This window comes from Cryptomeria japonica, chromosome 5, assembly GCF_030272615.1.
Source record: "Cryptomeria japonica chromosome 5, Sugi_1.0, whole genome shotgun sequence".
NCBI classification, from domain to species: Eukaryota; Viridiplantae; Streptophyta; class Pinopsida; order Cupressales; family Cupressaceae; genus Cryptomeria; species Cryptomeria japonica.
This window is the reverse complement of record NC_081409.1, coordinates 555,741,979-555,768,396: the sequence shown is the minus strand read 5'-3', so window position 1 is coordinate 555,768,396 and position 26,418 is coordinate 555,741,979. Positions and strand designations below refer to the sequence as shown.

General features: G+C 33.8%; 1 protein-coding gene across 3 annotated transcripts; it reads right to left on the bottom strand.

The window, feature by feature from the left end:
- Window positions 1–7,266: 7,266 nt before the first annotated feature.
- Window positions 7,267–22,718, bottom strand: LOC131063596 ((-)-isopiperitenone reductase-like). Of its 3 annotated transcripts, none has more exons than XM_059221514.1 (3): window positions 22,570–22,718; window positions 22,202–22,475; window positions 7,267–7,657 (listed from the first exon to the last, which is right to left on the bottom strand). In XM_059221514.1, the coding sequence occupies exons 1-3, from the start codon at window positions 22,575–22,577 to the stop codon at window positions 7,595–7,597; spliced, it is 345 nt and encodes a 114-aa protein (XP_059077497.1). In that variant the 5' UTR covers window positions 22,578–22,718; the 3' UTR covers window positions 7,267–7,594. The 3 variants fall into 3 exon arrangements, 1 of the variants encoding a protein (XP_059077497.1); XR_009111093.2 differs by lacking the exon at window positions 7,267–7,657 and adding an exon at window positions 7,666–12,469; XR_009111092.2 differs by lacking the exon at window positions 7,267–7,657 and adding an exon at window positions 7,666–12,459.
- Window positions 22,719–26,418: the final 3,700 nt, after the last annotated feature.

The following is a 26,418-nucleotide window of genomic DNA, read 5'->3' as shown; positions in this document are numbered from 1 at the left end:
CCCAAAGCATGCGATTGAATCAAACACAATCAAATAAATTTATTTTTTTTAAATAGTCGAGAATTCTTGGGTTACGTAGAGTGGGTTATTACACTACGAAATTGGTTGTATGCGCTAAAATATATATTGTATGCGTTGTTTAATCTAGTATATGCACCACTTTGAAAGGCAAATACACTATTATGTTAGGCCAATGTGCCATTATGACCAATAGATGTGTAGTACCCCTACTCGTTTGAACTCATTAGACTCATATTTTATTATTGTTTGTTTTCAGTGGATACATTACCATGATGTGTTATTCAGATTTTTATGACATTATTTCATGCTTTATTTGGATATGAGATGCATAATTTATTTGCAGTATTTTAGTACTTGTGATTTATGGCATTTTATGGATTATTGCTATGTACTGACATTTTACTTTATTTATGCAATGTGGAAATATATGTTGTGTGTCTGTGAGTGTATTGGATGCAAGGGGACAATTTTCCTTCACTCATTTCGGTGAGACAGGGAACGTCACGATTCTCCTTCATCGGTGTGTATATTGTGTTTTCTATATTGTATATATGCATGTGTGGTTCGGTGATGCAGGATATTGCAAGTACAAGTATCGGGTAGGTACGAGGTATCGTCTCCACCTGGCTTCATAGGTCTGAGTGTGCCTTATATTTTCCGATGGAAGTGGAGGAGATAGTAGTTGACCCTATTTTTACTCAGTTACACTCATGTGAGTGTCATCAGTTGGTCGTCCAGTCAGTTAGTTCGGCCTTGTATTTTGTCGTTTGATCTTTTTCTGAGTATTTGCTTGAGGTTTGTTCTGTTGTGTGTGTTTTAGTGGATTCAATTAATTAATTAATTAAGTTTATGGAATTATCTCATAGTCAAATTGTTTATGTATTGAGATTATAAATTTAGTTAATTAAAAGAAATTATTAAATTAAGTTGCAAGTTGCATGATATTAGAAATATATTTTTATTTAAATTTTTGTGGAAAAATAAATTAAATTAATTGTATTTATTATTTCCTAAAATTTTAAATAAATAAAAGAATAAATGAATAAAAGAATTAATTAGAATTAAAGTATTGCTTTAATTCTTTATTTAGAAAATTAATTAACTTGCATGAGAAAAGAAAAGAAAGAATAATGATTTTTAATTATTGCATGTTAGTTTATCTTTTGTTATAAAATTAGAAAATAAAATAAAATTACTTTTATTCTAAATTTAGGTTTTTAAGAAAAAGCTATTGAACCTAGAATTTTAGTTTAAATAGGGGAATAGGTCTTTAATTTAGATACAGAGGAAACAGGTCAGGAATTTAGGTGAAGAAATTTATTGGAAGCTTGTTGAAAAAATTAGGGCTCTTCTATAGATTTCTTCCAAGAAAGCTATACCAGGTTGGGTGGTTTCTTTTGATTGTTGTTTTAAGAAAATATTTTATTTCTTTCTTCTTTCTGAATGATGTGTGTGTTAAGTTGTTTGTCAAATCTAAAATTTTATCTGATTATTTCTTGTTCTTGGCTAAAGTCTATTCCTGAAGTTAATTTCTAGTTTGTGGAAAGAAGTTATTACCTGGGTGTTTGTAGATTAAATTTTGAGAAAATTGGGAAAAGTTATTTTGACAAATTTTGCCAAGATTTTTATTGTGCATGGAACTCTGTGATATTATTAGATATTATAGAAATAAATTTAATTATTAATTAAATTTATTGTATTATTAAAAGTTAAGGAAAATTATTTTGGAGATATTATGTATTAATTAATTTCCTTGTAAATAAATTTGATTGGAAATAAATTTTGGGTGAAAAGAGAATTTACTTGTTTTAGATTATTGTAAAAAAAATAAAAATTAAAAATTAAAAAAATTTAAAAAAAACATTAAATAAAAAAAAAAATTAATTAAAAAAAAATAATAATAATAATATTATATATATGTATATAGTATTTTCTGTGGTTTTAATTATGCTATTTTGGAAATGAAAGATATTTGAAAATTAAATCTTCTTTTTATTATATATTTTAATGTGATAAAATTATATAATATTATATTCGTAGAATATATACATTTATGTAATTATATTATATTATTATATATAATTTGGAATTTGGAATTTAATTTAGATTATTTATAAAATCTAATCGGGTTTATTTGTAAATTAATCATGAACATATAATTAGGGGGTTAATTTTTATGTGATTTTATTTAACTTTATTGGACAAATGACAACATTGATTTCTTGTATTAACGTAGTTGTATTTTCTTATTTTCTGGAAAATTCCTTATTTGCAAGTTATTTCTGCTTTTGGTTGTTTTAAGAAAAGATTGTTTGTATTAGGATCTTGTGTAAATGGTGTTTGCAGTCAAGCTTAATTTCATTGGTAATCTGGTTGAATTATCATTGTGTCATATGTTATTATTTCTCCTTGACCAGGTGTTGTTGTATAACCTTTTTGATATGAGCCATTGTGTGTTTTTGTCCAATTGCTCAATCTTGGGTTAGTGATTGTGTATCCTTCACCTGTGCTTTGTCAGGATTGGTTATGGTTGTCTGTTTTGCCATAGAGTTCTTGTAGAGAGACATTTCTTGTTAAAGTCCTATGAGAGAGAGTGGCTTTCGAGCGGGGGTCATGCCCAAAGTGGATGATAGGATAACCCGTCGAAAGTTGGTTAAAAAGTGATAACATAATAATATATTGGGGGGGAGCGAGATAAATATTAATTAAGATAAGTGTACCTCGTGCATAGGTGAGTGCTTGTACAGGGCTCATAATGTTACGAGAAGGCCTGGAATGGCAAACTTACCACCTTGTCTTCACGAAAGGATTGGTAGGGTCCGCATGAGACTTAATTGGAACCGAAGGCTCGGGAGAGGTTACCAGGAGAAACCCGAGGATGGGGTCCGAGACCTATGGAGGTCGTACCATGGTAACCATTAAGTTATGCGATGACACTCTCTTCTTAGAGTCACAAGTGTTTTGTGAGTTGAGTCACATGGATGTTTGCAGAGTCTTGTAGTCATTTCATACTTGTCTTACTTTGCTTGCTTGAGGGTTTTCTACTATCTCCTAGCACGGTGGGGTGGTTCCATTTCGGGATCACATGGTCGGGTGGTAGTGCCACTTCCCATCAGATGTTCTGGATTGTATCTTCAGGCAAGGAAAGGCTTCGTTGGTGTATCTTGGTTCGTGGTTTGTGTACCAGCTCTTGTTTGAGATCGTTGTTCAGTTGAGACCTTGTAGTCATTGTATCAACTTTTATTTAACCTTGATATTGTATCTTTGTAACCAGTGGTATTATTGGAAGCCATGTATTTATGGATATTGTAATATTATGTCAGTGGAATGAATGTTATTGCTTTGATCTTATGTTTAAATGTTTTATGGAAATTGGATACATTGGGATACTTTTATTTCTTCATTATGAAATTTGGATGTATGTATAGTTTTAAACTTAAACATTCAATTTATCTAATTAAATAGATTAACTGTGGTGTTAATATAATCTACGAATTAATCTTCATTGGTAACCCTTAGGAAATCATATGTTAGACTTCCGTTGTGTTATTAAACGTGCAATGGTTATAGTTAATGCACTTAATCTTTCAAAAAAAAATTATTTCACCCTTTAGTTGCCTAGTTGTGTTGTTTCCTTTAGGGTTCCTAGCGGGGCATTACAAGATGCACTATTATGTTCTATGAATGTGTAATGCCCCACCAGGAAACCCCGAAGGGATAAGCCAAAACACAAGAATAGAGTGCAATAATTTTTTATTTTTTTTTAAAGATGCACCACATAAGATACAACAAGATATCAAAGATTCAGATTACAAAGCGGAAGACATCAAATAACACCTAAAGAGTTTCCCAACGAGATTACTTAAATTTCACAATTCACTTAACTCACACGATTAATCCAATAAGCTGATTATCTTAATAACGAGATAATTCTTAATCAGGATAATTTCTTTCACAAAATGGAAATATTAATCACATGCAAAGATTCAACCATTAAGATCTATTCATAATCTTCATTCAGGCTTTTCATAAAAATACAAGCGATATATCTAATATTCTAACACACTAGAATTTCATCATAAACATATGAGATCTTTTCAAGCATACTTAATTTCCTTAACAACAACTGAATATATCCCATTACTCTAAGTTACATTCTTTCATATTCCAATTTATTGTATTAAAAAAAATGATTGCATACATGCATCTACGATAAATCTCATCTATACCACTTATGCATTCGATCAACAAGGCATTCAAGAAAGAACTGCATATAAGCATTTAAAGTTAATTCCATTTATCCACTTATCCATTCTAACATAAGCTAATCATACATGATAAAGCTGATTAAAGGAAGCATAAGAGAATAACATCACATAACACCATAATGATCTCGGAGTTCACCCCTAAAGGGCTACATCTCCGGGTCTGCTCAACTACAAGACCCCTCTGATAAATAATAAAGTTAAGAATACAAGAGGTTACACCATTACAATTCGGCCATCAAGGCGAAACATAACAATATACAAGCGACCGCATCGGTCAATTAATACATAAACAATCCCTGAAAAGAAAAGGATCCAACTGAACATAATCAAAGCTAATACAAAGGTCCGGGAGAGCATCCACAAAACTGAGCCATCACCACCCAAGGTCTAACATGAAACCAGGTACTCACAAAGGCAAAGACAATAGGACGACCCACACACGCTGCTCCTAATCAGGACAAAACGACAACACACTAGCGAACGTAGGGACAAGTGTCATCACACAACCTGGTACGGTAACCATGGTAGGTCTTCATAGGTCCCGGCCCCATACACTGGGTTACCCTGGCAACCTAATCCAAGCCTCTAGCCCATCCAAGCCTCATGTGGACCCACACATCCTCTCGTGAAGACAAGGATGATGGTTTGCCATTTCAGGCCTTCTCACAGCATGTCGGGTCTATGTTAGCACTCATCCCATGTGTGAGGCAAATTTTATCTTACTTAGAGATTACATTCTAATCTACTGTTAGGTTATCACTTATTAGACTCACTTTTGATGGGTTACCCAACAGCCACTTTGGGCGCGGCCCCCAATCGAAAGCCACTTTCCCATACGACACTAGACTAACTCAGACGAACTCAAAACCAGGGAATAGACATGGTCAGACGAACGGAGTTCAAGAAGGAGGAACAAACATCTGGTCAAACACGAATCATCATTCGACACCCACACAAAGGATACGACCAAATATAACATTACTACAAAACAATAGTCAACTCGGAACCGAGGACTGATACAGGTACCCCAAATCATTCCAAACGACAGGGACCTATCAAACAAAACATGACTTGCCATTACATAAGCAAAAGCGAATACAGAAATTAAACTCACATAGGCAATAATCGGAAAAGACAATATTTTCTCAAATTGATTCAAGCATAACAGTTGATCCAATTCTCTGATTGATCTAAGTTTTCAAAAAGTATTGACGGGAAATCACCGTTACCAGGTGAGTACAATACCACAATTTACAATAGTACCATTGTCTATTTCTCAAACAAAGGAAAAATATAATTTAACCATTCATTTTACTAAATGAGAATATCAGGAACTAAACAATTTCCCAAATGATACTAAATTAAGTTCCCAAAAGCACCTCGTTTAAATTCAAATATCCAACGATAAAATATTTCACTTACTTCTCAATTACTCAAATGATATGTTCTTGAATAATATTTAACATCATCAATTAGTAATTACATCATATTTCAACAATTTTCCAATAACATAATATTCTATTTTATTTTTAAACAATACTACCTCAATTAGCCAAATACTCTAATCAGCTAGAAGGTAAGATATAAATTTATTAATCCAAGATTAGTCCAAAATATAACCAATTAATATTCAATGGCGAAATTAGCAATTCTAGAATTTAATTAGAAAATGTGCACTAATCATAAAATGAAATTGACTATTAATTAACATATAAACTCCATTATACATTTAATTAATATCAAATTATCATTAACTATGATTATGCCACATTAATCATAATTAAAAATCTAATTAAAACTTAACATGAAATAACATTAAAATATTATATATATATATATATATTTTAAAAAAATACATTTTAAAAAAAAAACATTTAAAAAAAAAAACATTTAAAAAGAAACTGAGTTGGAAAGGGCGCGTGGGGAACCGGGCCGTGCCCTAGCCCCAGCGGCGCCGCCGCGATGGGCGTAGGGCCTACGGCTCCCACGCAGGGAACGCAGCACCCTGCGGCCACCGCAAGGGACGCCGCTCCCTGCGGCCACCACCGGCTGCGGGCTGCGCGCTGCGCGGGGGTTAAGGGAGACGGGAGGAGGAGGAGGCGGGTGGAGCTCCGCTCCCCGCCCTCCAAACCCCAAACCAAGGTAAAAATTTATTAAAAAAAATGCACAGGTTCGATATTTTATTTTATTTTTTTTTAAAACAACAAATCAATTTTTGTTTTATAAATTTCGGTTATAATAAGATCCGGTTTCAATAAAATATGTTTTGGGTATCATAATTTCTTTGATGGTATTCATTCTATCCAACCACAAATGGGATTTCAAACCACCCAAGCAAAGAAATGAGGGATAACAAAACCTCAAATAAAATTTCCAGCCAAACTCATAATGGGCCAAAAGGGAACTATTTTTACCACAATGATGCAACCAAATTGTTTTCTTGAAGATCATAAGCAAATAAGCATAGATCTAAACCCACAAATCCAAAATTTAATCTAAAATCCATTTTAAAAGATTGGAAATATTTTTTTTTTTAAAACTAAATTGATAAACAGATCCTACCTGATCTCGCATCCCCGGCAAGATCTGCTGAAGAGCCTCAATCTGCAGCTCCCAAAACCCTTCCTTCTCCTTCCCAAAACCCCCAAATTTCATCCCAAAAATCTTTTTCCAACCAAATATTTTCCAAAAAAATATCCCTCCTCAAAATTTCCAAAATTTTAGGTTATAAGGAAGAGTTGACCAAAATTCCATTTTTGGAATTAAAATTTTTATTTAAAAATAATTCTCAAAATTAATTCTTTTCTAACTATATCAACAAATTAAATTGTTTTTTTTCAATTCCAAATTGATTTCCTCATTTAATTCAATTTAACCTTTCTAATTTAAAAAGCCAACAGAATACAATTAAATCTATTGCAATTAAATACAAAACTTTCTTTTTCAACAGCATATACAAAATGCATTTAATATTCAAAATCAACTTTTTAATTGAACTTACTCCCAATTTAAAACGAGTAATCCAATATCAATGATAATCGCATAAAGAAATCCCGATTAATCTAGTCCATTAATCTTTAATGCACAAACACATATTTAATCAATTTAAGTACTAAGGACTAATTAATCAATTTAACCATACACACCAAGCACGCAAACCGAGAAGGTCAACCAAACAGACGACTCGCAAACCCACACAAAAAGGGGAATACCAACGACGACTGACGATGCTCACTTGAGCACGATTAAGGTCAACTAGGGTCTTATGACCACCTAATCCAACTCTAAGGATTAAAGAGGTACACTCAAACCTGCAAATCCAGGTGAAGACGAACCTCGCACTCATGTAGCGTTGTACCTGAAATCTCCTGCAACCAAGAGTCATACATGCATATATATATAAACTTAATGAAAGCGTTAGCCCGATATTAATACCACGAAATAGGAACACTAAACAACTTGCATACAACTAGTGTGAGAACCACATCAATAGCTATGCATTAAATCAAACATCTGACTATAACATTATATTAAGATAAACTAACCAAGATTAAACTGAGATTAGAAATTGATTAGGGCAGGGGTACTACAGAATGCACTACTATGTTTTGCAGATGCGCTAATCTGATTGGTGGATGCGCTAAACTGTTATGTATATGGGTATTTGATCATTTGTCAGTCTGTGATGCATTTTTTGATTTTGGGCTTGTACCAGAAGCTTTTTGTGATTGTCTTGAGTTTCTCAATGATGCTTATGGTTCATTTTATTGTTGATTTGTGCTCCAACAAGATGGTTGTGCCTTGACATTGAGGATTGTGCATATATGTTGATTAGCTCCAGTAAGAAAGAGAATGCCTTGTTGTTGAGGTTGATTTCATGTGAGTTCACATGGGATGGTTATACCTCACTATTGAGGATTGTATTTGCATATTGTTGAGTAAGATGGCATATGTCTTACTCTTGTTTATTGTTGTTCTTTTGATGGTTGAGGCTCTTGATTTTGATGTTGACTTCATGGTCCTTATTATGCTTCAGTTTTGTATCAGTGTGATGTTGTTATTGGCGGATTATGCATGAGCCTCCTAGTGATGTTGTTATTGTTTTGTTTCACTCTAAGGTCTTGGTCCATGGTTAGGGAGAGTTGGCTCTTGCATGTGTAGGATCGGCGTCATGAGCAATAGACTTCTAAGAGGTTCCTTGTAAGGATGCTTAGGGTCTAGACCTGTCATGGAACCACATGGAGAGTTTATGTTTAATTGCAAATGATAACCTTAATAATTAATTAGTAGGTTTGGGTAATTAGGAATTCACTTAATCAAGATAATGAATTTGAATTTGTGTGCCCCAATGTTGGGTCCCAAGGAGGTGGTTTTGGGATCTATGGTTGGGAAGATTGTTGGAGCTGTAAACCAACCTCCCTTGTTTGGCTCCAAGGTTGAGGCGGATTCCACATGAGGCTAGCATGTGGTGACGCTCTTCCCTACATGTGTCCATTATCCTTATGCCTTTATTGTTGATTATGCCTCTAGGAGTTTATTGATTTATGATTAGCCTTGTGATGTGATTTGGTTCATTGTTCTTGTGGATGTCATGTTGAGTTCCTTGGTTGTTAGGTGCCAGCCTAGGTCTTGAGTGTGAGTTGGAACCCCATGTCATCTCCTAGCACAAGGGGTGGTTCCTATTTGGTTCCACATGGTTGGATGGTTTGATGCCTTCTTCCATTGGGATGTTCTTCATTGGATGTGTGTGTGTGTGTGGATATAGATTTATATTATCTCTTCATGTGGATGGATCTTTGGAGCATAATCTATGTAATTGGAATTAATAACATGTGTTTTGTACCTTGAGAAAGGTGTAATAGTAATGAAGACTATGTGATTAATATCTAGTGAACTTATGTGCTAGGACTTGTAGTAAGTTGATTTCAGAATAAAATGTATTGGATGATATTGTTGTAATTGTATATTCAATGTGTATGTAATTATAGATCATAAAGGAATTAATTGATTTAGTAATACGATTGGATTATCTTGTGTATATCTTGTGGATGGTAGTAGATATGTTAATGATCATGTATGCCTTGATTTGAAAGATGTTAATCCTTAATTCTAGTTATCTTTGGAATATGGAAAAGAATGAGTAGTTGTAGATTTGTATGGACTATATGACTCTTCATTATGCGGAGCTGATTTCTATGTGTTGAAATAGTCTAATGTATCATGATGACATTGTAAATGTAAAGGAGATTATGTACTCTTACGACTTGTAGTATTATGCATTAGGACATGAAGTAGTAGTTGAGAATATGACTTTGTAAAGATGTGAGATGTTGTAATAAAAGTTCAATGTGTAAGAGATAGAGATTTGGATTTTATATTGGATCAGAAAATGAATGATTAGTTTATATGTGTTATCTTGATGGGATGTATGATGTAGTTAAGAAAGGAAAAGAATTAGAATTTCTTGAATATTGATAGTGCTATTTGGATTCATATTGAGTTAGATGGTTAGTGAAGAAATGGAGAATTAGGAACTTTTGGTTGGTGTTTAAAATGAATCTAGGAGTTATGGGTTATGATAGGTATGCATTGAAAATAAATGATTCTCATGTTAGGAAGTATTGAGAAGAACTTAAATGAAATGGGTACTAATGGTTTCATGTTATGAATGTGTTCATGTGTTATTGATAGTAAGTAGTGGCGTTGAAGTACCCTAACGAAAGAATGAAAGAATGAATAGATGAATGGATATATGCATATGGTTAAGATGTTATTTTCGCTTGCATTAAATGTTGTCTTAGATATGGTTATGTTACAATGTTTTATACGTACATGTGAAGTAAAGCTATGTTTTGGAGTAATGATAGTTTACTATGTTGCATTGGTAGATGATTTTAAAAAAAAATTATCTCCATTTGTTGATTAGTTTAGTTATTTTCTCTAGAATATTTTGGCAGGCATTACAATTCACATTCTATTACTAACTGAGAACCATTCAGTTACCCCAAGAAAACTAAAAGACACAAACACTAATTACAACACTAATTACTTATTAACTTGTAATCATTTATATTCACTTATTTGCAGTTCCAAATCAATATTGTGCTCAACCCTGCCTCTCCTATGAAATATTTTTCATATGATAAAACAAGAAATTCGTTAAACTTTGTAACTCTCCTCATTATATGCATCAAAAAAGAGTAACCGGCTTATTATCGAATATCCTTCTTAATTTTTCTACTAGTATAGTCCCAATCCTCTATGAATCCATCAACTAAGCATGAAACAATGGGTATATCCATCATGGAAGAAACGAGCACCATTCTGGGTGACTTGGCTTACCAAAATTTATAGTGTGTCCTGATGTTATTCAATATATTTCTTCCTCATCTGCTTCACTATATTTCATGAGACACATCTCTTTGAAGAATTTTAACAACCATTTAGCGTGTTGTCTGTTTCTCCTCTTTTAGCATTCTTACCCTTGTCAAGTTTAAAATTACTGACATCTCTTTCATTACTTGAATGCAAATATTTGTTGGATACATTTGAGCATTTTGTGCTCATATCTACAAGAGTATTTCGGACTGTAGTATATGACAAACATCTTCCTGCTAATGCATATACACCATCTAAATTATGTTTTGCGTGATAGAGAGGACGAATAGCGGAAAAGGTTGTAGACTTTGGCTTTACCCTTGCAGCCTGCACTTTCCACAAAGCTTATAAATACAATTTCACCAGATCTGTTTTGTGCATGTATGACTATCACCATTGAGTAAACATCCCAAATCATTGTTTTACCTGTTGCCTTCTCTATTTTGCGTAGATCCAACTATCGTATCATTCCATTCTTTGAGATGATACATCTTTAAGTATTCGGTCAAGCAATTCACTTTCTTAATCCATGATTCCACATTTCACAAGCCTATCCACTAGCGCATACATAAGTAACATTTCCCAAAGGCATTTTGTCAAACAGTTGTATGCCTCTGTTTCCACATTTTTCATTCATATTTACTAGAGCATTTATAACTACAATAGTTCATGTGCATTGTCCACGCTCCACCATTTTGCACACTTGCATGCATCTTTCTATAACACGAGGCATTTCATCAAATAGTTGTTGTGCCTAGTCTGTGCATCCACATTTTGAATGTGTGGCTATCAGGGTATTTCCTTGTATAACCTCTAATAAAACCTCCACCTTTTTATTATGCTTAAATGGATATCCATACACCCATTCCAGAGCTCCCACTATGCACGAGCAAGGAGAATGTTGGCAAAGCCTGTTGAATTGGCCTTATGCCTACTGATTGCATTTGTTTTAAAATTTGTAAAGACTCTTCAACAAATTTATTTTCTACAACTCTTGCAACTGATGCATTCCATGAGACACCATTCCACCGCTCTCCCATCATTGTGTTCCACAAAACCCCCATCCTTCGTGTGAGATGGCGAGATGGTCACCACACTACCACACACCTTTTACCATTTTACCCTAATTTCTTAGCGGGGAAGCAGGCAATGTATAATACACTAATAATTTTAGACCTTTGTAATCTATATTATGGACCCCATACTAAAGATTTATAAAATAACACCATCTCTTGTAATAAAATATTTAAGTCATTTAGAAAATGCCTCGCAATAACCTCATTTTCACCTTTAATTTGCTTGACAATGTTATGAACGATTATGAAATAATGATACATCCATGTACTCCAACATAACATTTCTGATATATATTATTATTTAAATCATAAATGATTTAAATAATAAGACATTTAAAATCAAACTCCCAATGACCATATAATACTCTGATGCACATTGGGTTCACTTGTAGGCCCGACCTAAAAAATTTGTTTAGAAACAACTTGACCTCAAAATGCTCTGAAATGGTAATTGAACACATTTTGAAGCCAAAAATGACATGAGTCACCCTTCATTTCTAATTTTTGATAGTTACTTTCAGGCCCCGAAAACTAAATAAACTGTATCTGAAAGTGTTCTCAAAAAAATAGCAATCCTAATTTGAGAAGATGCCATTGGATGGAGGAGTTCATTGAAGTCTAGTGAGTATATGTTCCAAAGGAAATTTCCTGACTCCGCTTTATGTAAGAGATATTCAAGGCCAAAGTTAACCTTTTTACAACTTTCTGGAATAGACCTGCAACAAACTGTTATAAATTACATTTGGTTTTTCTTTCGAAAAAATACTAAACTGAATGTTGAAGCTCTGCAATTGTGCACAGGAGTACATTGTCTTGAGGACAATCATAGGAAGCAATAATTTTCATCTAACCCTCAACTAGTTTCAAAATGTGAATCTCCAAATTAGGCAATCTAATAAACTTAATGTTGTGTAAACAAGAAATTACAATAATCTAGTCATTTTGACCCCTAATTTGAAATTCAAAGGGTTGAGTTTGTAAGTAGCGAGAAAGTGCTCCTCAATGTAGTTCTTGTTCAAAAATTAAACTTGAAAAGATGTAAGTTTGTATAGATACAACTCCCTCCATATTTTGAACTCCTAACTCACATCTTACACATTTCCAGTTACTCCAATTAAGTAGTCAATCAAGAATCTTCAAGGCAATTGAGAAGTATACAAACAAGCATTTAAGCATTCAAGCTCAATAATCATGAACAAGTTATGTGTTCCTCCATGATGAAGGCATGCATTAATATCTATCAAGGAATGACAAGCTTTGTGTGAGGCTTCAAGGCAAGGAATTTTGCATCAAAGGTATCATTTTTCAATTCAAGCATTTCCTTTAAGGTTTTCAACCTTTGCCCTACTAGGGGTAAGCTCTCTTTCATCCAACATTGCTATAGTTGAAGGTGGAAACATCAACACAAGGTTTGACTTAGGTAAGCCCCTATACAACACAACAATTTTTCCCTCTTCTATGTTGGCAAGTTACATATCTGACATCCAAAAGTTGTGAAATTGTGCAAAGGATACTGAGACACAATTTCAAACTTTGAACAAGTGAAAAACCCGATGCACATGTCAATTTGCTCACGTGACCAGCACTTTTAGGTTGAATTTTGGACGAAATGATCTACAAGTCATCCCAATCCAAAATCTAAAGCCGCAACTAACAGAGACACCTCTGGGTCTAGAGAACCTATCACACTTGACTGGAACTTAGATTTTAGTAATAGGTTCTTCTCCACATCCCATTTTGATCTGATTTTTTTATTTTCCTCCCTTCTTTGTATCTGTCTCTTTATACTGAATCTTGTCAATTTTGCATCATTTTACCTAGTTCTTACATCTTCAAAATCAAAATCTTATCCATTCATATCAGATCAAACAAAAGGGAACAATTAATCATAGTACTTAGCTCTCCTTGAGGATTGAAGTTGGACCTAATTGATTGTTTCCCTAATGGAATGATATCCCAATTGGAAAGGGCAAATGAATAAGTTCCTAGTTTGCATTTATAGGCTAAGGATCCATTTCCATACATTTCAGAAATACACAAAGATGGGGAATATGGTAAGCTTTGGTTATCATAGCAGAAATATGTGAAGATACTCATTAGATTTGATATGAAAAATATGAAACTAGTAATTTTCATTTAGCTTCCCATTTTAAGCTTTCTTCAAGTTTATGTCTTAGTATAAAGGAAAAAAAGGATTCTATGTCTTGTGCACTATATGTAATGCATTAGGAAGTTTAATGTATGTGATGGTATGTACATGACTAGATTTTTCACATGCAATTGGTGTTGTAGATAGATACATGGAAAATCCAAGAGAATTTGGTAGCAATGAAGAGGGTGCTTTGTTATCTTGGAGGCACAAGTGATTATTGTACCACTTAAATGATGGTTGTAGTCATTCAGTTTTTGGTTGTTTTGATTCATAATTTATAGGTGATTTGGACAAAAGGAGATATATTTCATCTATTAATCTATATAGATAATAAGTCCTCCTAAAAGGTGTGGTAATTATGTTTCATTTATTGCTTTGATTTCTAATGATGGGGAGCATAGTTGTTATCAAGAGGCAATAGATGGTATTAGGAATGCTAAAAGAAAAATAGCAAAGAAAGAAGAAATAGATTCATTGAAGAATAATAAAAGATCAATCCTAGTAGAACTCCCAAAGGGTAAGAAAATTATTGGTTTCAAATGGCTCTACAAACCAAAGAAGGGTTTTGATGATAAAGTTGAAAGGTACAAAACAAGATTGATAGTAGAAGGATATTCTAAGGAAAAAAAGTATTCATTTTCATGAATTTTTTCACCACTTGCTGTGTGAGTTTCTATTCAAGTTGTATCAACACTAATTGTGTTACTTGATCTTGAGTTAGAGTAGCTAGACATTAAAACATAATTTTAACATTGAGATTTGGATGGGGAGATATATAGAACAACCAAAATGGTTTTGGTTTTATGACGATAGAATATTTTTTGTGAACTCAAGAGGCCATTGTATTGTCTGAAGCAATCACTGATGCAATGTTACTTAAGAAGTTTGATTCATTCATGGTGAGCCAAACAAATTACAATAAGTATGACCATTGTGTTTACTTTAAACCTTTACAAAATGGTTTATTTAATATCTTGGTGTTATGTGTTAATGGTTTATTTATTATGCTTGTAGCAAGTAAAAGCATGGCTAGAATTAGCAAGTTAATGGCTCAGTTGGCTAAGATGTTTGATATGAAGGATCTAGGAGAAGTAAAATAAAATTTGGGCATAGAAATACACAAAGATAGGGAATATGGTAAGCTTTGGTTATCATAGTAGAAATATGTGAAGAAGATTCTCACAAGATTTGGTATAAGAAATGTGAAACCCGTAAATATTCCTTTAGCTTCCCATTTTAAGTTTTCTTCAAGATTATGTCCTAGAATAAGGACAAAAATGATTATATGTCTTGTGTACTATATACTAATGTAGTGGAAAGTTCAGTGTATGTGATGCTATGTACAAGACTAGATATTTCACATGCAATTGGTATTGTTAGTAAATACATGGGAAATCCAAGTAAAGTGCATTGGGCAGCAATGAAATGGGTTCTTCGGTATCTTGGAGGCACAAGTGATTATTGTATCACTTAGAATAATTGCAATGATTCAATTTGTGCTTATGTTGATTCAAATTTTATAGGTGATTTGGACAAAAGGAAATCTACTTCAAGATATGTTTTTACTCTTGCAAAAGGACCTATCTATTGGATGTCAAATATTCAAGGAACGATTTCTTATATCCACAACTAAGGCAAAGCGTATGATTGTCTCAAATACATGTAAAAAGGCAATCTAGTTGAAGAGCCTATTGGGTGAGTTTGGAAACTTGTGTAAGACAGAGTGATTGTATTTTGTGATAGTCAAAGTGCTATCCATTTGGCTAAAAATATAGCTTATCATAGTAGGGCCAAGCATATTGAAATTAGATATCATTTTGTAAGACATGTTATAGATGAAAGTGGAGCATCTCTTGAGAAAGTTCCTACACCAAAGAATTGTACATAAACGTTTATTGAACTAGTACTAATAGAGAAGTTGAGATGGAGTTTGGCTTATCTTGGCCTTTAGAAAAGGTTACAAATGGGCATGGGCAAGTATTAGATAAATTGTTGTCAAGGTGGAGATTGTTGGATAATTACAATAATTAAAACAACAAAACAAATCTTATCCTATGAAGAAAAGCTATTTTTTTCTTAAGAGATAATACATACTTTTTTATAAGGAAAAATCTAGACATTTTTATAAGGAAAAATCTAGTTTTTTTCTAAGTTTGACAATGGTTGTTATCTTGAAGATATTCTATATATCTCTATTGCCTTGAAGGCAAATAAATTGTAATAGTAGCATCTATGAAGATTATAATTATTTTCTTTGAGCAACAAGAATATTGATACCTTGGCTCATGGATGTTTCCTTGGCATATTGTCAAGGTTTTAGCACATAAATATATGTTTGGTGTATTATTTTATTTAATTTCTCTATTAATTTTTTACAAATAATTTGTGCTAAATGATATTATTTAATTTTGTGGGTTTATTTTTCCACTTGCACAACACACAACTCTCCTACAAAAGATTAGTAGGAAATGGATGAGCTAACATTTTGTTGTGCATCTTGGACAATAATTTGGAATGTTGTATCAGTCGAACAAACCACATAACTTGTTTTGATAAATCAAAAATAGTTGAGCATAACTTAAGAATATTACACTAGAGAGGTTTTGTTTTTCCTAATAGGTGTTCTCTTTGTTACAGGGAAGAAGAGACGGCTTGCCATATTCTCAATCAATGCACTTTTAGTCAGGATATCTGTAAAATCATCTTAAGCAGGTGGAACCTAAGTTGGGTTTTCCCGAACTCCCTAGGGGATTCCTGGCAGTAATGGCACTGCCCTAATTCTAATCCTAAAATTGTGGAGACTTGGAGACTTACTCTGCCGATTGTTATCTGGAAAGAGCGTAACAATAGGATTTTTAGGGATAAAAGGGCTTTTCCTGAAGTGGTGGCAGATAAAATTTATAGGAGTATATTTGAATGCCTCTATAGCACTGATTATGGACCAGCTGCTAAAGATTACTTCAAAGACAGGTGGAGCCTCTCCACCACTACTACTATCAAGGAGAAAGGAAGAGAAAGTCTCGTTTGGTGTTTTCCTCCTCAGGGGTGGATTAAGGCTAACATTGATGGGGCCTCAAAGGGGAATCTGGGTAAAGCCGGATACGGGGGCATTGTCAGGAATTTTGCTGGAAGTTGTTTAAAGGCGGTGGTTGGTCCTTTGGGGAATCAAACGAATCATTTTTCTGAAGCCTCAGCTGCCCTGAACACCTTAATTATAGCCAAAAGTCTTAATTATGATAAATTATGGCTCGAGGGAGATTCACTTAATATTATTAAGTGTTTGAAGGGGGAGTCGGAGCCATCTTGGTCAATTGAAAATATTATCATGAAAGCTAGGGAGATCATTGCAAGTTTTAAAGAAATTATTATTCAACATGCCTTTAGAGAGCAAAATAGTGTGGCGGACTGTCTAGCGAATATGGGTGAACTCACAAAGCTGGTTCCCACTTTTTGGTATGACCTGATTTTTGCTGAAATCGTACATTTAAAAATAATAATAATGATTTAAGCTTTATGAGGTCCCATTTTAAGTAATTAATTGAAGAGAGTTAAATCAAAGGCTCTTAGATCAAAATTTGTTGGATAGAACCTTTCTACTTCTAAATCATACTTGCAATGGAGTCTCCTTTGCATCTTTCAAATGCTGATAAAAAACCAATTTTACATTAGCTTTTGGGGGGTCAAACTAATTCATTTAAAAGTTTTTAAAAAAAAAGTATTTAGTCCTTATTATAAGATTTCCAAGTAGTATAACAATTAATATATTTAATTTCATTAATATATTTTTATTTTATTTCTAATGAATGTAGGTTTTTCACCGAACATGAACTTCTTTGTTCAATGCATTGGGAAAAATAGTAAACTTATTCAAATAAATTCTAAAAAATATCTATGCACTAGGTATTGATGTTTTCTTTCTAACAAAAAAAAGAAAATTGAATTTTGATATATATATAGAACAAGTTATGTGTTCAAACGTACACCTATATCTAAATTATAATTAGTTGAACTTCAAAACTTAATAAAATGAAAAATATTCAACATATCACTATCAAACCAACTGCATGCCCTGGGTATTGATGTTACAAACCAAAATTCAAAAGAATTAATCTTTTATCATTTATAGAAAAAAAATTATGCGTTTTAGGATACACATCACTCTTAAAAAATGTTGTTTGCTGTAAAAAACTACTTTTTGAGGGAGATGGAAAAATCAATAAAATTTTATTCAAACAAATTTGAAAAAAATATATTTAGAATCTACAAACAAGATGTTAAAAATCACTAGTTTATATCATCTTCAAATTCTTAACGGTTTAAAAGTTATAGGTGTCGGAAAGTGAAGGTTTTTGTCAAAATATTCATATAAGTGTCAAAAGTGGTCAAAAAGTGGGAACCAGTATTGTGAGTTCACCCATATAGGAGTTTATTTTGACTCCTAATCGATTTGGCACGGGGAAGATCTCAAATTAAACATTAAAAAGCTCCTTAGAAAGGACCGTCATATGGGGAGAGAAGGGCAGTATAATCATGACAGGGAATATGAATAATTTATGCCTTGATGGAAAGGTCATCATTACTTGGCAAAGCGACAGATCCCCAACAATCTTTAATAATTTGCCGCACGCTTTGTGGGTTACCCGGTTCAAATCTTGAGCAACATCAAGAAAGACAGGCTTAGTTTGCAGAGAAACAGAGCAGATAGTCTGAATCCGAAGATGGGAGGAGACCTAAGGAGGGAGGAACCAGACAATATGTCGACTTGGAAAGCGATGCCGAAAGTATGGGCAAAACTGGAAAAGGGTTCTCTCCCAAGCTTCATGGAGAAGCTCGTGGACTATGATAAAGGTAGGGTAAACCTCCCCGTTTCCAAGATTTCTGAAAATTGGTCTAATGGCTCCTTTAAAATTTATGGAGTTAAGTTCAAGTTGGACGTTGGGCTCGTAGCTACAGTGACTGGTATGCCCCACACTGGGCTTAATTTCTTTCGAGACCTTAAAGTCTCCAACAATGCGGTCAATCTGTTCCCGCGGAAAGAGAAAGAGAGGGTTTGAATCGGCAAAGCCACTGGGGGCTACTACGAAGCAGCTAATATCAAGAAACTATGGGGTTGGGTTTTGAATGCAATTATGGAATACATCATGGTTGAGGGCCGATTCTCCAGGGCCCACACCTACCACTTCATTCTCTTAAACCATTTCAGACACGAAAAAAAGGTATCTCTGCCCTACTACCTTTTTAGGTCCCTTTCCAGGTCCCTCAATAAACACAGTAAAAATCCTTCTAGCCCGATTCTCCACTGTGGGCTTTTGCTGCTCATTTATGAGCATTGTAAAACCCTCGCCCTACTGGAAAACAAGAGGATATCTGCCTCTCCGGGTAAGAGAAAGATGGAGGGAGAAGACTCCAACAAGGAGAAGGCATCCTCTAGCAAAAAAAAAAAAAGTGCCCCTGGGATGGAAACAGAGGAAATTGATAAGGAATGCAGCGAAATGGAGATGGATGACTCCAATGGTGAAGACAGCTGGAACGATGAGGAGTTGGGTAATGAGGAAGAAAGTGGTGATAATGAGCTTGGTAATGAAAGCTCTATCCTCAGTGATTGCCCTGGTAAGGACAACAGCCATCCTATGGAGGATGTGGATTTTAAGGATAATGAGGAAACTGATGTGAATTCCGAGAAGGAAATGAACAAAGATTCTGAGAAGGACCTGACTAAGGACAAGGTTAGTGAGGATAAGGAAAGTGCGGATAAAGGGTTACTCTTGGATAACCTCAAGAAACTCACTGAGGCGAGAATGGATTATGACAGATGGACCTATGAGCTCTTGAAGAACCTAGAAAAAAAGGGGAAAAACACGGATGAGAAGAGGGAGGATGACAACAATGATCAGATAAAATGGAAGCAGAATATGGAGAATAAGGTTAAATCACTGGAAGAAGGGAGAGAGGCGATGAAAAATCTGATGGGTGTTATCCCGAGTATCCTATCAGCTGTCACTAAAAACTTGGAGGATATTGCTAAGGTCTTTGATCATCCTAGCTCTCCTAAACCGGTAGTGGAACTTGATTTGGATGAAGAGACTATCCAGACTGGTAGCGGTGAAGCTACTCCGGTTGGTGGCGCTGCGAAGAGGACCAGGGCTAGTGTCAAAAAAGTTGTGGCTACTTCTGCAAAGGATCTCCCTAATCTCAGGGATAATATCAAAGAGCTGCATGAAATTAGCAGCACCCTGACGAATGCCCTGGAAAAAATCAACTAGTCTCTCTCTTGGAGTTTGGCTGGCTTGCTGGCTTTGTGGGGCTTTTTTTGGTTTTCTTTGGTTTTCTGCTGGCTTTTCGATAGTCTGTTCCTTTTTGTATCTCTTTGCTTTTGTTGTTTAAGTTCTGCTTGTAAAGGGTTTCGAGGCCCCTTCAAAACCTGCTTTTACCTTAATCAAAAACATAAGAATATTACACTTAATAATCCAACAACATAGACAAATATTGAATTCCTTTAATAACATTTAATCAATTATGGAAAGGTTAATGCAAATGAAATGGATATTTTCATAATTTTAATATTTATAGTACAATTATTCTGATAATTTAATTAAATATTTTAGTTGTCACTAATTTTTAATTAGTACCAAAAAAATTGGACTTGCATTTTATTGTAACTACTTCCTTTTAACTATTTATTTAAATTAAGTTCCTATTGAAAAATTATGGTAAATGTTCAACAAAAAATAGCTCCCCCTAGAGGTTGTTGGTCTCATTCTTGAGACACTTTGACTCAAATATTATGATACATGTGGGCCTTAAGAGGAGAATTTTAAAAAATTGCAAGATGGATATATTAGCAAGTTAATATTTTGCTTCTTTTGCCACCAAGTGAAATTATTGGCTCACTATCATGAGAAAAATCTATGAGGTTGTTGGTCTCATTTTTGAGACACTTTAACTCAAATATTATGATTCATATGCGCCTTAAGAGGAGAATTTAAAACAATTGCAAGATGGATAGATTAGCAAGTTAATGTCTTGCTTAGTTTTTGCCACCAAGCGAAATTATTGGCTCGCTATCATGAGAAAAACTTATCAGAGAATGTTATGTGTCATTCATGTGTGGCAGTTGATATTGATAGAAATAAGAGGAGTGAGAAAATTAATTATTACAAAAAGGTAGTAATAAAAAACATTAGTACTAGGACTTTTGTTCATATTTGTTGTCAACAATTCATTCACACTAGCTTTTTGTTGTGTGGGAGCTAGCTTCATTTTGGTGAAGAGAATTTGTATTGCTAGTATGGGAGGTAATAGAGTCAAGATTGACCCTACATCCAAGGGAGGAGTTAAAAGGATTGTGGAGACATGGTGGATTCTATAGAAAGAGGGGCTCGCCACTTTCATAGAAAGATTCAAAGGTTATGATCCAAATCTCTTGGTCACAATGCGAAAGCCTAGAAGGGGATAATGGTGACTATGAGAAGGATCATGTCTATGAAATTTTCTAAGGAGTATATAGCTGGAATTATAGGTCTATGAATGGAAAGGTTGAATTTTTTCAAGGATAAAGGATGTGAAGAGTTAGTGATTAATAGATTCATCAATAAAGAGGAACCTATGGAACACTCATAGGATGGGGATTGTATCATTAAGGCTTCCCTTCCCTAGCCCTAAACTAAAGTTAATTTGTATGTCATGAAATATGCCACCTTGGAAGGGAAGTATTCTAGACTATATTCCTACCACTTCTTGTTGAACCATTTCACAAAAAAAAAACCTATGGATATCCCCTTCATTCTCAGTGTATCTCTTGAAAGAAGTATTTTGGATGTCCAACATCGAAAGATGAAGGGGGACATCCATTAACATCTCATCTTACCACTCTTTTTTTATTGTTTCTCAAAAATATCTCTCTATGAATAATAAGAGCTCAAAGCCCCCTCTTGGTAAAGGTAGAGGTATATCAAAGTGCAACATTCCTCACTTCTTGAGTTGAATACAAGAAATGTGGGCAATATCCAAAAAACAATTAAAATTATTATTCCCTAATTTATTTTAAAATCCCATGTTAAGGAGGTTAATGAACAAGAAGTCTATTGTTATGAAGGGTAAGATTGAAGAATAAAAGAGAAACCCAAATTAAAGACATTAATTGAGGCTTTGTTGGCAATGTGCTTATGGCAGTCCGTAACCATACACCCTATGAGGGGTACCTTGAGAGCACTAGGGCTATACTTAAATGATTTAACAAGGTCAAACTCATCTCATTTACTTATATGATTTACAGTAGCCATGTGGGAGGAGAGAAGAATTTGTACCAGGATATCCAGTTTTCCATAGGTGTGCTTGATCCACTCTGCCAAACGACACGCACTCTCATCTGAAGTCACATCGAATGGGAAGAATTCCAAATTGTGTTGAAATCCCTGAGCTCTCAAAGATTGTAAAGCAGCTCTTCCTCGCTCCTCGTTTCGAGCAGTGAGAATTACAGTGAGTCCTTTCTCGCAAAGCTGCCGAGCAACCTCAAACCCTATTCCTTTATTTGCCCCTGTCACCAGTGCCACACTCTCCTTCGTCCACCACCTCTCTGCACTGCAAATTTGCATCTCCTCACATTAGCGCTTAAATACTACAATTTACACTAACAGAATAGAGCAGTAAAACATTAAAACCCTAAAAATCATACCTTGACATTTTGTTTTCCCCAAACTCTGCACAGCTCTCCTGCAAAATATTAAACCGGCAATGTGTAGACGGCAATTTGGACTGTGATTGAGTGAGGATATGAATGGTTGATATTAAATGATGGGTGGATGGTGGAGCTGCACTTAGATATTAGATCGTGTACAAAGAGTTTTGTTATTTGTTCTTTTTTTTCTAGCTTTATTTCATATGATTAATTTTCAAATACTTTTTTAAAAATTTTGGTAGACAAGTAACTTGCCTATAATGAGCTGAGTTAAAAAATCTTAAAATAGAATTCCGGTATTGTACAACAGTCTAGATAAATCTTTTAATTATGTCACTTTTTCATCATTTTGTATTTAGCAATTTGCATTTCAATAACATAAGTTGATTCTTGGGTGATTGGAAGAATTTACTAATTGTTGGTTGGAAGAATACAAAACTCGTGTGTTGTGAAGGACCTAGAGAATTAGAAAGAGACACATAAAAGAAATACTAGTAGAATGAACCATACAACTCCCTTATCCTAAAAAATTATAAATAAAAAAATAAATGCATACTTTTAAGTTATGAAGAAAATAAAAAATAAAACCAAAGCAAATTAAATGAACCATTGAGAATATTTGCCCAAAAAAGAATTTGAAAATTAAGAAGTATAGTAGAAATACACAACCTTCTACTTAAAACATGCTTTTGTCTTTGATCCAGCCATTGTAAATGGCTTCAAGGTTTTTTGTATACCATAGATACACATTTGTTTTTGTAAGTAAAATTATAATCCTACAATGGGTTTCATGAGACTTGGAATGGTTGTAATGATGATAACAATATTGTGCTTATTATCTTAGAGTCAGTGTGCAAATCCATCCAAGATTATGGACATTATTGTTTTTTAAAACAATTGAATTGTTATAAAGTTGGTGCACTCCACGGGAACTTCACTTAGTGAACCTGGGTTATATCACGTGCGTTCATGGTTTATTAAAGAATCCCCCTATTTTCAAAAAATATTGCCCTAAACTTCTTTTTCGTCACCCTCTCCCAATACACAACCTGAATTAAAAACCCCCCTATTTTCACCAAATCTATAGCCCGAATTAAAAACCTCCCTATTTTCACTAGATAGGCAATATATTGTTAAAGATTTTTGGGATATTAAACCCCCCAATATAAATGCACATGATATAATATTGCCTAGCCAATGAAGCCCTTGTGGTGCACTCTACTTTAACCATGTAGAACAATGGCTATGTAATAAGAATTAATTATTTTTCACTTTTTTTCCTTGATTTAAAAAAATTGGATTTGGATTATGAGCTATAGTTCTTGGGATGCATACTGTCTATTCTAAGTATATAGTTGGAATTATAGGTATGTGAATGCAAAGGTTAAAACTTGAAGAGCAAAAGATGTAACGAGTTAGTGATTAATAGATTTATTAATAAAGAGGAACTCATTGAGCATTCATAAGATGTGGATTGTATTATCAAGGTTTCCCTACCCTGGCCCTAGCCTAAAGCTAATTTGTATGTCATGAAATACATCATCCTCTAGAAGGGAAGTGTTCTAGACTATATTAGTACCTTTTCTCCTTGTTGAACCATTTCAAACATAATAAACTCATGAGAATCTCCTTCTTTCTCTTGTTATCTCTTACATTAACTATTTTGGTTGTCCAATTTAGGAAGATGTAGATGACCATCTAATAAGCTATCATGGTACTACTCTTTTAGGGTTCTTTGCTAGAAATATCCTTCTCTATGGCTAATAAGGGCTCAAATCCCCCTTCTGGTGAAGGTTAAAGTATATTAGTTCATGACAACCCTAAATGTTGGGTTGAAGAGAATAAATATGGGAAAGACTTAACGATTATCAAAATTATCATCCCTCTATCCATCCTATATCCAAGATGATTTAGAGGCATTGAAATCCCATGTTAAAGAGGCTAATGAGTTTCATTGGAAAATAAGAGTTTTAAAAGGATACTATAAAGAAAAAGAAGCTTATTGTTATGAATGGTAAGGTGAAAAATAAAAAAAAACCCAACTTAAAGATAACCGAGCATCTTATTGTTACTTTAGAGGAGGAGGAAACTTCCCAATTTGTTGAAGAACCAAGCTTGGAGGTTGAAGGAAAGGATATTGAGGGTGTTTCTTTTCAAGGATATTCTGTGCCTCTTACCACTCATATCTATGAGAAGATTGTGGTGGAGGATATATCAAAGAATATATGTATCTTTCAAGAAGAGTCTAAATTTCTTAAGATCATTCTAGGATAGTGCATCATTATTAGAGGGCCTCAAATAGCCATTGAGAAGACCACACAATAGTAAAATTTGGGAGAACCTTCTAGCACTTTCATAGAGTCTTATATCAATATTTGAGATAGGAGGTTAGAAAACTTAAGAAGGAATCTATAAGATTAAAAGAAAAAAAGGAAAAGATACAAGCAAATATGGTCTCCCTTAAAGACAATATGGATAAGATAATATCTTGATGGAAACTTCTTGTAAATAGGGTTTTAGGTCCCTTCAAAACCCGCCTTAGTCTTGATAAAAAACATGGATAAGATAATTAAATTTAATATTACCTCTATCAAAAATTGCATTGGTAATATTCAAAGATTTCAAGAAAGCTTGAAGAAGAGAAAGATAGGGAGCCAATGGTGGATCTTGATGGTAGTAGAAAAACAACTGAAAACCACTCCAAATCTAAAGATGTGGATACCTTAGAAGTCAATGCCTTGAATGATCATTTACCATAGATGAATGAGAAATCAAAGCTTATAATATTCCTTAACAATATGATGAAGCGTAAGGTCTATTACTCTTGATTGTCTCTTCTATCGAATGCTTTACTTTTACATTGTTCTTGATAGATCACTTACTGTGGTTTTGTTTGTTATTTTTTAAGTGAATATGGTGATATCTTTTAGTCTACTTTGTGTGCTCTATTGTAAAATGGTTGGGGGGCCTTTTAAAACCCCCTTTTTACCTATTATAAATATATTTATATATTTTATTTAAAGAGAAATATTTTGTAATTTTATTTTATTTTTAATTCAATTCACTATTTTTTCCAATATCTCTAGTAGAGGTCTTTATTTTTGTAATACATAGGGCAATATATTACATATAGAATTCATAAAAATGTAACATTAAAAAAATATTATATATTAGATTTTTGAAAAAGATAACTTTAAGGACTATGTACAAGTAAATTTTGGTCTCTAGAAGATTTTATTTGATCCCCACATAAAAGATGCAAAGCTAATTTTGGTCTCTAGAAGATTTTATTTGATCCCCACATAAAAGATGCAAAGTTGAATATTTTGAATTAGAAATTAAAGCAACATGAGGAAAAAGAAGAGGAAACTACTATTGGGGTGCCACATAATAGGGTTCAATATGAGTACTTTTGATCAAAGAAGTTTTAGTGGAACCTACTTCGATTGAAACCTCCTAGCTTGAAGAGGCTTATATTGAACTCCTATTGGAATTAATGAAGGCACATAGATGTGATATAGATTTTCCTCTAGCTAGCTAGCAACACTATCTAGCTAGAGAAAATTCCCTAGTCACATCTACTTCTACTTTCAATATCATAGCCTCTATCACATATCAAATTTTATAGCTATTTAAAAAAAATCACAATTAAATTCACTTTTTCTTTTAATCCTACAACCCCTATCATGTATTGAATTCTCTTGGTCCACATGAAGGAGTGTTGTTCTCTTTGTTAGAAGGGCCAAAATAATTATCTATCCCCTCTTTTTGTATCAAAATCACCATGGGAATTCAAATGAAGATGGTTCAATTTAAGTCCACTCAATTAAACCTAGTCTTGCCATA

Bases quoted from the DNA above. Each gene is read 5' to 3' on its own strand.
- LOC131063596 (XM_059221514.1), bottom strand. The intron at 7,658-22,201 runs GTACAAATTCTT...TCTTGGTTGCAG, and splicing joins ATGGAAAACTGGATATCCTG to GAGATTTCAGGTACAACGCT.